Here is a 16,229-nt window from a genome sequence, read left to right as displayed (position 1 = left end):
GTATGTTCAGACTGAAGGCGTGCGCTACCGCTATAATCTCATCATGCTGTCCCCAGTGGATGCTTTAGATTAGCACGAGAGAGTGCTTATAATTCAGGGGTGGGACTTGTGTCACCCTCTCCAGCAGTGAAGCCATGTGAAGCCCCTGATTCCGCCGAAGCCGAAAGCTGGAATGCACTTTATATGCTACAGCTATTCTGCATAACGGTGTGGTTTTAATTATTTTGTGGCAACTTCCTGCTAAATAATGACAGCATCAGGGTCACCATGGACATAAGTCTTACAGTCAGACCATCTGGCTTTAGGCGCTGAGAGGATTTGAAATACAATAAATGCTTCAAACTGTCTTGTCACACAAAAGCATCACTAATGATGATATAGCAGAGTGTTTTACAATCTTCAGAGTCAACTCAATGAGTGTAGTATTCAGTTCATGTTGTCCCCTCCTCATTATGGTCATTTTCCATTTAATGAGCAATCTTAGTCTTATCTTGTGTTTCCAGAATGGATGGTTAGCAGACATAAGGCAGAGAAATGCAATGACATGGAGTTTCTTTCTTTGTTCAAAGTGTGGCCTTTTTCTCTGAGGCATGTAAAATGTGATGAGACAATCAGCCAGTTTGATGATTGATTGCTCTAAATATGGAGCTGGAGCAAAGGTGGAATTAGCCAAGCATAGCATAATGGCTTAAAGTGGGGGAAATGACAGACAGCTTCCCCTAAAACCACAAATTTTTAACCATACCGGCAGTGCGGCCTTTGGACTGGCAACTTCAGAATGTTGTTCCAGACCGAAATATATCAACAACTACTGGATGGACTGAGATGAAGGTTTGTCCAAGCTTTCATGGTTCCCAGAGGATGAATCCTGCTGATTTTGGTGAACCCCTGACTACATGTCTACAGATCCTCATTAAAACAGACCTCATTTGACAATATGATACAACAGACTGGAAAACTTCAGTGATTTTGAGTGAAATATCTGCATTACTGTTGGATGGTGGGACAGTGACATTTGGTACACATGTTCAGGTTTACCCTTAGGATGTTTTCAGCTGATTTGGATTTGGATTGGTCTTTGTGCCAAATGTGGAGCATTACAGTAATGACAACTGGGAGACAGGAAGTTGCAAACAGATAGATATATGTGGACATAACAGATGCTTGTCCTCAGCCTGAAAAGCTTGTCACCACCCTATTGTGACCACAGCAAACAATTCAATAAGTGAAAGAGTCCCCCTTTGTTTTATTAATTTTGGTGATGGTGAAATTATTTATAAAAGTCAAAGCTGTAACCAAGGAGCCTATATTGAGGAGGACCAAATCAATAAGATTAGCTGTGATTATGATTACATTTGCTAATGATTATTTTGAATGGCAATGTGTGGTTGGTGGTTATAGCATAGCATCTTTTTGTTGTTGTTGTTTTTAAATTGCTGGTGTAAATTAAGGTGGCTTTGCATGAAAAGAGCAGCGATAAACTTTCCTGTGAGTCTACTGTCAGCTGACACCAACATGACCCCTCAATACGGTGAACCTGCATGTGAGTCCTGGACTTCTGACTCGACAAACTAATCACTCTTCACATCCTCAAACATTAGAAAATGTTCAATAATGTGCAGGTGAAGTGAAACAAACCATCTGGTCTCCATCAGTGCTGCCAAACAGAAATGCCTGCACATCCGCCCATTTATCTTCACCCTGGTTGTTTGTATTTTCAAAGCGGTTGTTCTGGCTGGGCAGAGTCATTATTGTGCAGGGTGACATGGCATTTTGAGTGCTTGGGTGATGAAAACAGCTGAGGTCAGTGCTCTGGAAAGAGCTGTGGGATGGACACCAGAGGGAGACCCAGAGTAACATACTAGTCACTGTAGCCACCATGTAAATCAAAACCTACAATATACTTGAAAATTGTTTCCTCTTCATATTAAAATTTAAATTAAAATTTACAATAATCCCACGTTTGATTCTCTGCAAACAGCAGTTAGAGTTTAACTTTGGTTAGAGTTGCATTTTGGGTAGAGAGAGCAGCAGATGTTGTGTTTCTATTTTGGTTAAAGTTGGAAATGCTGTTTTTGGGTTTACGGTAGTCTTTGAAGTGTCTTCGTGCATCAGGCATGATGATGTGGGTGTGAACAGCGAAGCAAAAAAACTGGTTAAGTAACGTGTTTACTCCTCAGTGTGTGAATGTGTGTGTTGATGTGTTTGTGCCCTGGAGCCAGTAGTGTCTCTGCTTTTGTTGCTTTACAGGCCTTCTATTGATGTAATGGCCCAACTGGCTTCTTTGAAAGGGACTAAAAGCGCCAACCTTTAATTTTGAGGCTCCAGGAGCAGCAGTGTCCGTCTGTTGGTTGGCTGATCCTGACTGAAATATATCAACAGTTACTTAATGGATTGCATTTAAATTTAGAATTTTGTTTCATGGTCATCAGTGGATGAATCCTTATGACTTTGGTTATCCCTTCGCTTTTTCACTAGTTCCATCCGGAGGTTCAGATTTGCGGTTCTGAGTGACATGTTTACACAGGTATTGGATGGATTTTTTGAGACAGCACCCTCTGCTGGAATAAAAAAAAATAGCAACACATACTCATTGTAGTGATTTGCCTTGTGAATCTTTAATTTAATGCTACTTTTCATTTTGGGGATTGTTTTATTTTTCTTTGAGGACATTGATTGGATTGAGATGGTCCATGGGCCGGTACAACATGGCCCTGAACGGCAAAATAAGTTGATAAATGTGGTAAATATTATACGTGGAATGTTGTACATGTTAGCATGTTAGCATGTTGATGTTAGCATCAAAGCATGAATGCGCAGCCTTACTGAGGTGTTATCATAACTGAAGGCTCTTAGTCTTAAGAGTTTAACAGACAACACTTTGTTTATTAAATATCTTAACTTATGATCTTTTCGCTCTTTGGAAGTCATAACAGGCTCCAGTCTGGTGTTCTGATTTCTGTTGGGAGGGTTGATACTGTAGTTTACATCCAGACTGCAGACTGTGCCTTTAACAAATCAGAAACAAAGAGATGTGGAAGTTTGTTGTTAGTCATAGGAGCTGGTGGTTGTAAGGACAAGGATGTAAGTTTGCATATTCAAATTGAAGGCCCCCTTATTAAAGGTTTCCTGTGGAGGTTTGACCACTAGGTGGGGCTGTGGAGCAATATTTTGTTCTGCCAAGCTCTGCCAAAACCAGAGACGCTCATCTACATGCATGTACACATGGTTCATCATGTCACTGTGGAGTATGGCATAAGACAAGGAGGTGAATTTTTAACAGAATAGTGTGCTGCTGTTCCTTCATCTCTTTGACATGACCCTGAGGGGAAACTTACTTCCTGTTTTTGAGAAAAGATAAAAGGATGAAGGCCACTGAGGAAATGTGATTTCAGAGGCAATAATATCACTCACTGCTGTCAGTGGGATAACATAAACTCTATAAAGAATATGCGCAGGTGTGCTCCACGTACTGCATGTAAGAGCAAGAGAAGTTTTTTTTTCCCCCAAAGGCCTGGAATATTATATGTTTATATGACTGATGATAAATCCCATCAGAAAGAAAATACCAACAACATGTTAATCAGTTTCTCTATACTTTCAGCCTCATCGTTTAAAACACTGAATGCAAGTTGCCGCTTTTGAAACTGATCGACTGTGTCATTCATCTCCATGTTAATCTCATGGTGTTTTCATCTCAGGGCTGTGTTAGTTTCTCTTGTTCTGTGTCCCAGTCCTGAGCTCACTGACTTTGGCAGAGGTTCAGATGAGATCACTGGAAACGCTTCAGTGCTGCCAGGCATAATGAAATTCGTGAAAAAGCTCTGTCAAGATCAACTGGTGTTATTGAAATAGAAAGGTGGAAAGAGGAAAGCCGCAAAAGAATTTAAGAACTCCTGTATGTTGTTTTGTTATTCGCTGGCAGATGGAGAAGAGCAAATCAGCAATTTCTCAGCATATGAAAGAAATCGTTCAAGCAACAAATCGATAACAAAGCAATAAATCCCAGCTTCAGGCATTAGATTGATCTTGAGAAATATGGTAAAAAAAAAAATTCCAACACCATATAACTTCCTGGATAAAGATAGTTTGTTGCTGAGTCTCATTTCCATTTCCTAATTTACATTAAATTACTTTAATATGCCACCATTTTTTGATGATAGACTTTTTTAATGTTCTTACCTGAAATGTTTGATCTGCACACAACATTCTTGAAGCAAATAATTTTGCCTAATGATGTTTTTGAACAGTGATTTTTGTTTCACTTTATTCATTCAGCCTGTCATTATGTTTGTATTGGAGGTTATTTTGTTCTGTTACGTATTCATCCTGCTGACGTCATTTTCAGTTGACATGGAAGTTGTGGTATAGTTTCACCAGAGGCAGTTAATATTTTGTATCAATAAAAGAAATATGTCAACTGAACAGTTGGTATTTCTGTCTGTGCGCAAAGAGCAACTTGTACCGCCTTGTCAATCTTCATATTTCCGTCCCTGTTTCATTAATGTAGCTAAGTAGCTTGCTAGCCATGCAGGACAATAACGTCCTGGACTTCCAAGATCTACTAAGACTGGTTTACTGTTTCTCTAACTAGTGGAAACAGCTGTGAATGAGCACAATGCCAGGGTGGCTTCAGATGCTGAACAAATTGAAAATGTGAGAAGCAAATGAGAGATCTGGACCCCCCCACTATAAACTGTTATGTTTGTGCAAAGAAAGGCCTTTGAAATCTCTACTTTCTCCCTGCGGCACATCCTGCTCTTACATGCAGTACGTGGTGCATACCTGCATATCTATTCTTTATAGAGTTTATCTTATCCCTCTGACAGCAGTGACTGAGATCATTAACTCTGAAATCACGTTCCCTCGGTGGCCTTCATCCTTTTATCTTTTCTCAAAAACAGGAAGTAAATTTCCCCTCAGAGTCATGTCAAAGAGATGAAGGAACAGCAGCACACTATTTTGTTAAAAATTCACCTCCTCATGTTATGTCATACTCCACAATGACATGATGAACCATGTGTACATGCGTGTGCGTCTCTGGTTTTGGCAGAGGCGTACTTTACTTGATAATCACGGTTGTTTTTCATATTTTGCCTCTGGCTTTTCCCTCTCTTACCTTCTTTGCTGCGTCTGTGCATGAGTGAGTCAGCAGTCAGCAGCAGGTACACACCCACACATATGTGCACTCAGAAAGGTGCCTCCGGCTTCAACTCTATTGGCTGTGCAGGGGACCCATAACTGCTGTCCCCCTTTTTCTTTTTATTTTTTACCTGCTTGTTAGATCCTAATCCGACAGTCCTTAGTCACTCGCATACTCCTGATGCCGCACATGCTCACTGCACTGCAGTGAGCCAGCATTTACTTCAGACACAGGGAGAGAGAGAAAGAGGAGGGTAGGAGTGAGATGAATGGATGAGACAGACCGAGCCAAGAATGATGTGCGGAGAGGAGGAGAGGAAGTGGTGAGGGAGAGCAGAGGAGAGAGGGAGGAGAAGAGATGATGTAAAAACTGAAATACAATCTGGCTGAATCGCCCCTCCTCAACACTTCGCTCACGTGTGTGTGCACGCCCGTAAACACACAGAGCAGCCGTCTCGCTCACACACAACCTGTCGTCTCCCGTTCGGCTCGGAAGCATCACTTCATGTGAGAGCTGGCATGACCTGAAGGCAGGTTTACGGGGATTTTAGTGCGCAAATTCTTCCTGTTTCACTCACATGAAGCCAGTGTTGTGGTCCGTGTGCAGGAGTGGATGACGCCTGTTGATCTGCCCATAGATGCGGCGCTGTAAGTCTTCCTTTTAATAATGTTTTGAGCTGAAAACTGAGCATTTTGAAATAGCAGGTCTTGTTTCAAGCTCGCATTCTTGCATGATTTCTAACTATTGTCTCTCACTGCATGTAAAAAAAGGTAAAATTCCTCTGATGAAGTTTAATATGTCCCTTTTTCACGTGTACCCTCCGTTGCATATTAGTTGACGGCTCAATCTAGCAGGAATTATTCCGCTTAGCTGGTGCGGATCTGATTATATAAGAGTGGAGCGTTTGCGTGGCTGCTGCGACCTTGTGTACCGTCAGCACAGGGTTGCTGCTGTTGTCCTGTCGACTGCAGGTTTTAGGAATTTTAGTTTTTTAATCTGTGCCGCCTTTGATGCTCGGTTTATCTGTTTAATCTTGGCCCATTGAGCTGAAGAGTTATTAACACACAGCTGAAAACCTGAGCTTTTGTGTTTGTGCATGTCTGTGCTGTCATAGAGTGTTTGCATTGTCATTTAAATCTCACAGAAACAATGAATGCCTTTCTTTTTATATATGGACACGTTTGTGAATGAAGAACATGGGCCTCTACAGCTGGCTTGAGCTTCTGGATTGGTCTAATGTCAGACCAGATTGTGAACAGTTTGCTGAAGTCATTTTATTTATTTTTCTGCTGCTGCAGCTCACTTGCTGTTTCTGTTCTAATTTCAAGACCAGCTTCACAAAGCCAAACTGAGCTGCTCAACCCGTGACTATTTAGCCGCTGACAGCAAACGCATTACACACCAGCCACGTAACCCGCTGACAGCATGGCCGCTTCATTATGACAGTAATTTTATCCACCGCTCTCCATTTTCAAGCTTACCAAATCAGCAATTTGTAGTTACAGGATCTGCTTTCACAGATGGGAAAGAGAGGAGGAGACTTGTAACAGAGAGAGAGAGAGATTAGGAGAAAATAGAAGAGGAGAAAGAGAGCATGCACCGTAGAAATAAGCACAGTCCCTGAGGGTTTCCTCTCAGCAGCAGGGGTGGCCTGTTTCTGTGCCTGTCTTGAATGGGGAGAGACAGTAAAAGCACTGACACACTTTCTGCGTCTTAAGTTAGCTGCCAGATAACGTTACAGAAATGTCAGACGTGAAAACAGAGTCTGCAGTAAAAGGATGTTTGAGGTAAAATTGGAGAAAAAGTTACGCTTCTCCACAATCATGAAGGAATAAAGTGTAAATATGGCGTATAGTGTGAACGTATTTCTTGTTGGTAGGTTCAGTGTGGCGTTGCTCACTGAGTGCTGAACACGAAGTTCCTTGCTTTCACTGCAGAATTAAATATTTATCACTCAAAGTGCCTTTTATGACAAACACACAGCTTCAAGCTCCACTCCGACTATCTGCTGGTTCCCTACCTGAGGGTCGAGAAATTCGTCTCTTTTCGTCATGTAGGATAGTTTTGCCTCTTTAGGTGTCTAACATTTAGGAAAGCACCAAATAGGCCTTTTCACTGCCCATATCAATTCTGATTCCTCAGCTCGGGGAATGAGGCTAACAGTGAGCGCTGATCCAGTGGCAGTGCTCCCTTTTTTCCTAATTTAAAATCTGAATTTTGAAACTGGGATGTATTTTAGTGTAAATTTGTCATTGTTTTAGTGGCAGATGAATGAATGAATGGATGTGTGTCCATTTAATCAGGTCAGTGCAGGCAGTAAAGGAGAATATCAGTCAGTCCGTACCACATTAAACCAGATAAAACTCTGAGAAGGTGACAGCACTTGTGGGTCACAGCCTGGATGAACCTGTTTGGTGTCCTCAGGGGAAAAAAAATGTGCAAACCTGTAATAAATGAGCAAGCAAATGAGTTATTGAAAATAAGCTGAAGCATGACTTTGGGTCTTTTGACCTGATTACTCAAAGTAATCCACAGACCTTGTTGCAAGCAGTTTCACTGTTTTCTTTCTACCAAACTACACTGTATCAATGCGCAGAAGGGCAGTAAACATTAATGGCGTCCTTAGCGGCTGACATATAATGTTACTTAGCTTAGTTAGCTTAATTAGCTAGCCTCCCCCCCCATGAGTAGACGCATGCTTTGTCTTGCATGGTGATACTGAATGAACACAACAATATATGTTGATTATCATAAGTAAGTGAATTTTTCAAATGTGTTTTTGGCCCTTTGAACACCACAAGCAAAGTGCTGTCTTTTTCATTATATTCAGAAAAACAATGACATCTCTACAGCCGATAAACTCGGTACTCAAAGTACAGCAATCAGGATGGAGAACTAGGACTGCAAGTTAGAGGAAAAAAATGTAGTTTGCATTTTGGGGTGAACTGTACCTTTAAAGTTCTCAGAGGACCGAACATCTTCATTTCAGTAGATGTTCAGTAGAGATCACAATCAGGCAAACTCCACCTGCTGAAGAACATCCTGCAACATTTGATGTTGCAGACGCAACCTCAGTTTGACCTCATCGCAACCTCTCATACCCAAAAGAGTTAGGATGGGGTTGTTTTTCAGGGTTTGTGCCTGGCCCCTTACTTCCACTGAAGGCAAATCTTAATGCGTAGCATAACATAACAAGATAATAACAAGACATTTTGGACAATGCTGTGCTTTCAATTTTGTGGCAACAGTTTATTGAAGGCCCTTTTCTATTCCAGCGTGACTGTGTCCCAGTGCACAAAGCAAAGCTCCATAAAGACATGGTTGGATGAGTTTGATGTGGAAGAACTTGACTGGCCCACACAGAGTCCTGACCTCAACCCCATCCAACACCTTTGGGTCCAACATCAGTGTCTGACCTCACAAATGCTCTGCTGCATGAATGGGCAAAAATTCCCACAGAAACACTCCAAAATTCCAGAAGAGTGGAAGCTGTTATAGCTGCAAAGGGGGGACCAACTCTGTGTAAATGTTTATTCATTTAGAGTGCAATACCATTAAAGTAACTGTAATGGCCGGGTTCCCCAATACTTTTGATCATAAGGTATATGTTAAAGAAAAACTAATTGCACATACATCAGTATATTCAGTATATTCCACTGACTAAACCAAGAAAACAGGCATATAACAGTTGATCTCATCTCGGTTACCTGCTGATTCAGGGGATGTTTACAGTCACTGTTTCTAACCTTAATAGCCTGAAGCCGCAGGCGATGATTGGTGTGTCTGTTTGTGCATTTGGCATTTCCTCTCTCAGTGAGGGGATGGAGGGAAGAAGGCATTTTGCTTTCGACTTTAATCTTTACAACCCACTGATTTCCACTCTCCTCTGCAGGTCATCACATTGTGTTTTGATCGCTTGTGGTGTCACTTTGCTACGTCCTCACTTGTCTCGTTCCTCCCTCTGTTTCACTCTGCAGGGTGCAAGGTAAGAGGAAGGGGGACTCCTATGTCAGAGTTTTAGGATGGCCAGTGAAGGCTCCACTCTTCCCAGCCCAGTGGTCCGCCAGATTGACAAGCAGTTCCTGATCTGCAGCATATGTCTGGACCGCTACGAAAACCCCAAAGTACTGCCCTGCCTGCACACCTTCTGTGAGGGGTGAGTTACAGTGTTTTCATGCTTTAATCCCGTGAGTTTGAGAACTGTTTCATGTGAGATGGTGTCGCATCTCTGCTGTTGACTTTGGTGTGCTGGCACCGTCCTCTCTGACCACTGGTCTTTGTTTGAGACACAAAAGAGAAGCTGTGGACTGTGCCTGTCACTCAGCCTGTTTGCTCTGGTTGGTTCTGGTGAGTCACTAAGACAATGTAATTGTTTTCTCTTTTTTGTGTGGCATTTGTGCACTTGTATTTTATCCGATCACGTTACTTGTGAAGGTACAGTTTAATTTTTTAAAGTGCTTTGCATCTTTTTTGTGTTCTGGGTTTAGAAAGCACCTCAGACTATACTTGATAATAATTTCTGATCGGGAAACCTGAGTGAATCTTTAAAATGTAATGTAGTAGTAAATCCATAAGGGTAGGACGGCATTACTGAGTGACCTGCACACATGTTGAAAGCCTCATTTACTCTAATGCATTTCTGTCTAAATCTAACATGAAGCTAAGTGTAGCTGGAGGAGTGACCACACTCCTCACTGATGAGTTTCCATTTTAGCAAATGCACACGCACAGCCCAGTCTAATATGACAGTCATACAATAGATTTGTGAAGTGTATTTTTTATTTAGTGTTTATTTATTATAAGGAAAAGTATGTAACTTGAAATAATGCCACATTACTCAGCAGTTTTAGCCTGAATAACCTTACATTTCTTTGTGTCTTGTGTCTCAGTCTGTGTCTCTCAGAAAGCCTGAGAGGATAAACCAGGTCACTTAACATATTTAATATCTAAAGAATATGAAAAGGGTGAGGTCTAATCAGCTTCTTGTCCAAAACTTTAATTGCACATTTGTAAATCATCTTAAATCGTTTCACTGTTGTAGATTCTGCTTGTGGCCGGGAAGTCACATAATAACTTTCATCTTTGTTAAAGATGATAATATTCCTCTGTGTATTACAGTGGTGTAGTAGTCATATCATCTGAGTCACATAATTAAGCAATTTTCGGCTTGTAACTGTTGCATCATGACTTTCTGTGTGCTGGTGGCTGCTGTCCATTATCACATGATAATAACTTGTGTGTACAAATTATGATCTCATGCACATAAGATAAAAGAAATATAGCATCCTTCAGGACGTTGAAGGCTCCATAATAACCATTTACTTTTGATTCTGTAAGAATGTTTTGCTGGTAATACTTATGTGCTTTTGCATATTAAAACCAGAATTTAATGAACATTCTGAGCTTCACAGTGACAGTGAGGATTTATGGGATTGTGGCAAAGCAATCTGACTGACTAAGAAAGTAACTCCCAGCTACTGTAAACCACGAAAAGACTACAAATGTCTCAACCACTAGATGGCATTAAACGCAAGATTTTCACCAGTGTTCATGCAGCTGAAAGGTTAAATAACTGAGTATTACAGTTATATATGTTCTGTTACAGAAACAGAATATGATTAGTCAAGAGACTTTCCAAATCTTGATGTATTCACAGTAGCAACTGCATATCTACGGTATGTCATCACCCTCTGTATACAGTGTAGCTGAGTCCTTCATGCTATGCCTTCACAAAGCGAGACGTACACATAAACCACCCACGCCTTTCTCCAGACTCTCTTTGATCCACCTTTTTGCAGGATGCTCTCAATCAGAGTCAACATCCTCCTCCTCCTCTTCCTCCTCCTCCAGGTGTTTGCAGAATTACATCCCAGCCCACAGTCTCACACTCTCGTGCCCCGTGTGCCGCCAGACCTCGATCCTGCCGGAGAAGGGTGTGGCGGCATTGCAGAATAACTTCTTCATCACCAACCTGATGGACGTGCTGCAACGGACGCCCGACAACTGCAGCCAAGAGGCCGCTACTCTCAACAACATCACCACCGTGGCTACAGGCCAACTGCTCTCCTGCCCCAACCATGGAGGCAACGTAAGAGTCACGCATGCTGCCAGTCTGCCTCTTTCTGTTTCTGTCTTTTCATTTCACCTCCTCTCTCATATGACATATGACCTGATGCAGTTGTAGGTCTACTAAATTGTGAGTTAGTGGTGCAAATGTGTACATTAAAATGAAGTTTAGACATAAAAGGCACCAGCTTTTTGTTTTTTTTAACCCTTTTAATTTGCCTATATGTTTGTAGGGTTTTTAGCAGAACTTGAATTACATAATTATAAATGTGATTATACATCTTCTGTGACTGGAGGGTAGTTTAAATGCGCTAACCCAGCATGTACTTGTTAATAATTAATAATCATTGCAGATCAGATAAAGACATGATAATGAACAGATTAGATGTCAAGTTCATTGATCACTGGTTTAGGACTGAAGCTTTTAAAGGTTCACTGTGAGCCTAGAAGAGATTTTATCAACCAAAAATATTATTATAAGTTATAAAATTAACAACACTTAGAGTCTGCAGCAAGCTAGTGGCTCCATGAAGTGTACGTAGGCACTATGCAGCACTATGAACCCATGAACCCATCTGAGCCAGTATCATTGATGTGACTAAAACATCTTGAACCAAGCCTCAAACCCATATTCAAGTCCAATCTCTACTTTGTCCTGTTGCTTAGGTCATGGAGTTTTACTGTCCGCCTTGTGAGACGGCCATGTGTCAGGAGTGTACAAGTGGCGAACATGGAGAACACCCAACTGTGCCTCTTAAAGACGTAGTTGAACAACACAAGGCTTCGTTACAGGACCAACTAGACTCTGTCAAGAAGAGGTACACAGCATAAACAGCAGCATGATGTAGATCACCACAGACTTCATGAACATTACTCCTAAGTAACAGCCGTGATGCCATGAATGAAACAAGCACAGTCCTCCTTTATGGGCTCCTTCTGTCATGTGACTGTTCACTCACCATATGAAAACTCTCTCCTCGTTCCTCTGGTCTCTCTGTTGGTCCCAGATTGCCAGAGATTGACTCAGCCCTGCAGACGCTGTCAGAGATCCTGCAGCAGCTGACCAATCGAAAGAGCTCCATTGAGGATGACATCCATACAACCTTTGACGAGCTACAGAAGACTCTGAATGTCCGCAAGAGCGTTTTACTTATGGAGCTGGAGGTCAACTATGGCCTCAAGCAGAAGGTGAAGTAACATGAAGTCAAATGCTCTACTTCATGTGGAGTCATGTCTAAGTGTTATGCTTGGATTTTGGCTTTAGACTAACCGGCTGTGGTCACAATCATAATGAGTGTGGTTTGAGTTTTTAATCAGGCTGCAGCACAATTTTTTTGAGATTATTAACAATTAAAATGAACACAACATTGAGCAAATTAGATTCTATTTTAGGAAAGCATTTAACCTATCACTGGATATTCAGTCTGGCTTTTTGCTGATCTGTGTGCCAGGGGCTCAGCTGGTCTGATAGGCGATTAACAGGGCAGAAAGAGGAGGGCAGGGGAGCTCTTGCACCACCCCAGTCCAGACAGCCAATCACCCAGTCCGGTTAGGAGCCAGCCACCGCCCCCTCAGGGAGCTTCATCACATGGGTTGTTAATGATTTACAATTCACTGGCTGGTGCGCAGTAAAAACACTGGAGCCAAAGGGGAACTCAGATATGAGACTTTCAGTGTTGTTGCTTGTAGCTAGATGGAGCCAGTGGACTGTATTCTCAGTTGGCTTGATTTGGGTGTGTCATGTGCAGTGAGGGGACACAGTACAGCTTTGCTCTTCATGCTGTGAACACATCTGCACATCTTACTCTGCAGCTTGATCTCTGTTCGTACAATATGTATGGACAGTGCCTTTAGAGCTTCAGAGTGTAAATTAGTATAAGGAGAAAGCGACAGTAGAAGGTGTTTGGATGAAACATTTGACTCCAGGCTGAGGTTAATGGCTTAATGGCCTCTCTTGTTGGAGAAGAAGAGGAGTGTGATGGTCAGATGAGGGTGAGTCTGTCTTGATGTTTTCACCAGGGTGCATTGATGGCCCAGTAGTCTTCAAGTAACTCAGCAGCTCTTTAAGTTATGTTCCTAATGACTAATTTTCCTGGTGTTTAAACAGAAATTTGAATTAGTCAGCTAGTTTAAAAGCAAGACAAAACAGTTTAACAACACAGTTTAATTAATAAGGTTACATGTTGTTCAAGAAAATAATGTGTGTCACATGTTTGGAGCTGTGACCTGAGCATTTGTCCGGCCTTTCTCAACAGTGTAACGGTGGCATGACTCAACAGTGTTTGTTTATGTCACATTTGCAAGCAGCAGGGTGGCACATGCACATTTTTAAAGACTTTTTGTCTCTGGTTGTTGAAAGTCATGGACTGTAATGCAGAAGAAGCTCATACGTTAGTTAATATTAGTTAATACGTGGACTTAAAACACTTGAGCCTTAATTCAGAAAGCAGGTGACCTTGGTAACATGCGAACCTAATCTGTTTCTTCAACAAATGCAAAGAGTTTCTCCTGCTGAGTCTGAAGCAGCTCATATTGGAATGCATGGATTTTACATTGATTTAACATCTTTAGAAACATTGAAATCTTGGTTAGATATGTGTCTTTATTTACCTGCTCCTGTAGTGAGTCATATTGGAGCTAGATTGATGATGTGCTTTTCATTAACAACGCACATGCTTGATGTGTAGTGAACATGCACAGAGTTGAGTGAACTAATTCTAATCAGCTATTCTGGAACTTGAAAACTCAGAGTTTCCCATCTCAGGATTAGCCCTTGGAGAAACACAAGTGCCAGCTGATAAATCAGGTTGGAATGAATTATGTAGATGAAAGTGACTTGACAAACATGTCTAAGCAAGTGTCAGCCATTTATTGAGGTTATAAAGTACTGCTGGGTACCACTGTTGGATCTTGACATGTCAACATTAACAGACAGTGTTTTCCCAGACAGTCACTGCAGCAAACCTATAAGAATTCTTGTTCATGAACTAATGGTCACAAGTCATGGATGATGGTTTATTTTTACACTGTTAGATCTTTTACTTGCCCTGCTACTCAACGGTGGAGCTGGTTGTGTTTTGTGTGGGCTATAATAGTGTCTCTGGTTCCCCAACTTAGGGTTTGGAACCCGCAAGAGATTAAAACCGTTCTTTGGTTGACCTGCTCACAGCTTGAAGACACTGTCCTTTAGTGAGTTTAACGTATGTATGTATCTGCGTGCAGGTGCTCCAAGCCCAGTTGGACACCCTTCTGCAGGGTCAGGAGGGCATCAACAGCAGTTGTAACTTCACAGAGCAGGCGCTGAGCCACGGCACCGAGGCCGAGGTGCTGCTGGTCAAGAAACAGATGAGTGAACGTCTCATGGAGCTTGCCAGCCAGGAGCTTCCCCTGCAGCCCGGAGAGAATGACCAGCTGGACTTCCTCGTGGAGACAGATGGACTAAAGAAGTCCATTCACAACCTGGGCACTATCGTTACGACGAACGCCGTGGCCTCTGAGACTGTGGCAACTGGTGAGGGGCTGCGGCATTGTGTGGTGGGTGTGCCCACCTCCATCACTATAACCACTAAGGACAAAGACAAAGAGCTGTGCAAGATGGGTAACGCAGTTATCACTGCTGAAATCTCCTTTGCTGATGGAAGCAAAGGTGAAGGAGAGATACTGGACAACAAGAATGGCACATACGAGTACCTGTTCACAGCTCCTAAAGAGGGGACTTTTAATTTATCGCTGCGTCTATATGACCAACATATCAAAGGAAGCCCCTTTAAGATAAAGGTCACCAAGGCCATAGATGTGTCGCCAACTTCAGATGGCATGAAGAAGCGGCTGAAGTCACCGGGCAGCAGTCACGTCAAGCAGAAGGCCATCAAGAGGCCGGCCAGTATGTACAGCACAGGGAGGAGGAAAGAGAACCCCATCGAGGACGACCTCATCTTCAGAATCGGTAAGAAAGCAGACATTTTGTCACACAGGATGGCCGGTTATCCAGCCTCTGTGTTTGAGTTGGGTTAATAAACTTGTTTAATTATTCTTTGATGAGACGGTTTCTGATTTAGAACAAACTTTTGTCAGTTCTAATCCTTTTCTAACCAGAGTTCTTGAGCAGTTGCTTATTTTTTAGATGACATTTAACAGTGTGGCTTTTTTTCTTAAAGGGACAGTTCACCCTACAGTAAAGACACATATAGTGCATGAAAAAAAATATATATATATATAAAAGACGGCAGATGATATCAGACCACTAAGAGGGAAAAAAATGATTTTTTTTATATTGAGGAGATTTTTGAAGTGAAAAAAGAGGTTATATAGAAAAGCCTTTTCTCAGTGGTCTCATTTTGGTAATACTGGGTGTCCGGTACGGTCCAGATCTGTTTTCAACAATACCCAGCCTGTTGCCATACATCTTGTCACATGTGGTAAATGTCCAGTGTGCTCAAAACATCTACCGTAATTTCCCAACTATTGAGCACACCTGAATATAAGCCGCACCCACTAAATTTAAAAAGAAAAAAAAAACTTGTACATATATAGGCTGCAATTGTCTATAAGCCGCAGGTGTCCACGTTGTCAGTCTCTCTTTCGTTGCCGCTCTCAATGTCACTTTCGTCTTGAGGCAAAATCCATAAATTAGCCGTATCATTATTTAAGCCGCAGGGTCCAAAGCGTGTGGAAAAAAGGAGCTTTTTAAACGTGACTTCCAAACTAGAACGAGTTAATGCCATCACTCTACTAATGTGTATAAGACCGTATTTCATTCATTTTGCAGGCACAAAAGGAAGAAACAAAGGGGAGTTCACGAATCTGCAGGGAGTGGCTGCCTCCTCTTTGGGCAAGGTGCTGATAGCAGACAGCAACAACCAGTGTGTCCAGGTAAAAATGACTTCCTCTCAGCCTCTCAATAGAAATAGCAGGTGCTGTGGGGTGTATTAAGAAGTCATTGGTGGAGCACCGTAAATTACCGCTGTTCGGTTACTTTACTGAACATTGCACCCTCCGTGCTTTGCTGCCCCCTTCAGAC

The 16,229-nt window shown here is 42.0% G+C and overlaps 1 protein-coding gene across 5 annotated transcripts in view; it reads left to right on the top strand.

Annotated features, from left to right (window-relative positions):
- The window catches only part of trim2a (tripartite motif containing 2a), a 30,037-nt gene that overhangs the window by 10,006 nt on the left and 3,802 nt on the right, over positions 1-16,229 (top strand). For 4 of the 5 annotated variants that reach the window (XM_046418033.1, XM_046417996.1, XM_046418024.1 and 1 more), the window contains exons 2-7: positions 9,121-9,299; positions 10,994-11,231; positions 11,876-12,027; positions 12,217-12,397; positions 14,432-15,155; positions 15,978-16,081. In XM_046418033.1, the coding sequence (XP_046273989.1) occupies positions 9,166-9,299; positions 10,994-11,231; positions 11,876-12,027; positions 12,217-12,397; positions 14,432-15,155; positions 15,978-16,081 (1,533 nt within the window). In that variant the 5' untranslated portion in view covers positions 9,121-9,165. Of the gene's footprint in view, positions 1-5,486; positions 5,791-9,120; positions 9,300-10,993; positions 11,232-11,875; positions 12,028-12,216; positions 12,398-14,431; positions 15,156-15,977; positions 16,082-16,229 lie in introns of those variants that run through there. The other variant, XM_046418013.1, reaches the window with a different exon arrangement.

The sequence above is a fragment of the Scatophagus argus genome, chromosome 2, assembly GCF_020382885.2.
Source record: "Scatophagus argus isolate fScaArg1 chromosome 2, fScaArg1.pri, whole genome shotgun sequence".
Classification (NCBI taxonomy): domain Eukaryota; kingdom Metazoa; phylum Chordata; class Actinopteri; family Scatophagidae; genus Scatophagus; species Scatophagus argus.
This window is presented reverse-complemented; position numbering and strand designations above follow the sequence as displayed.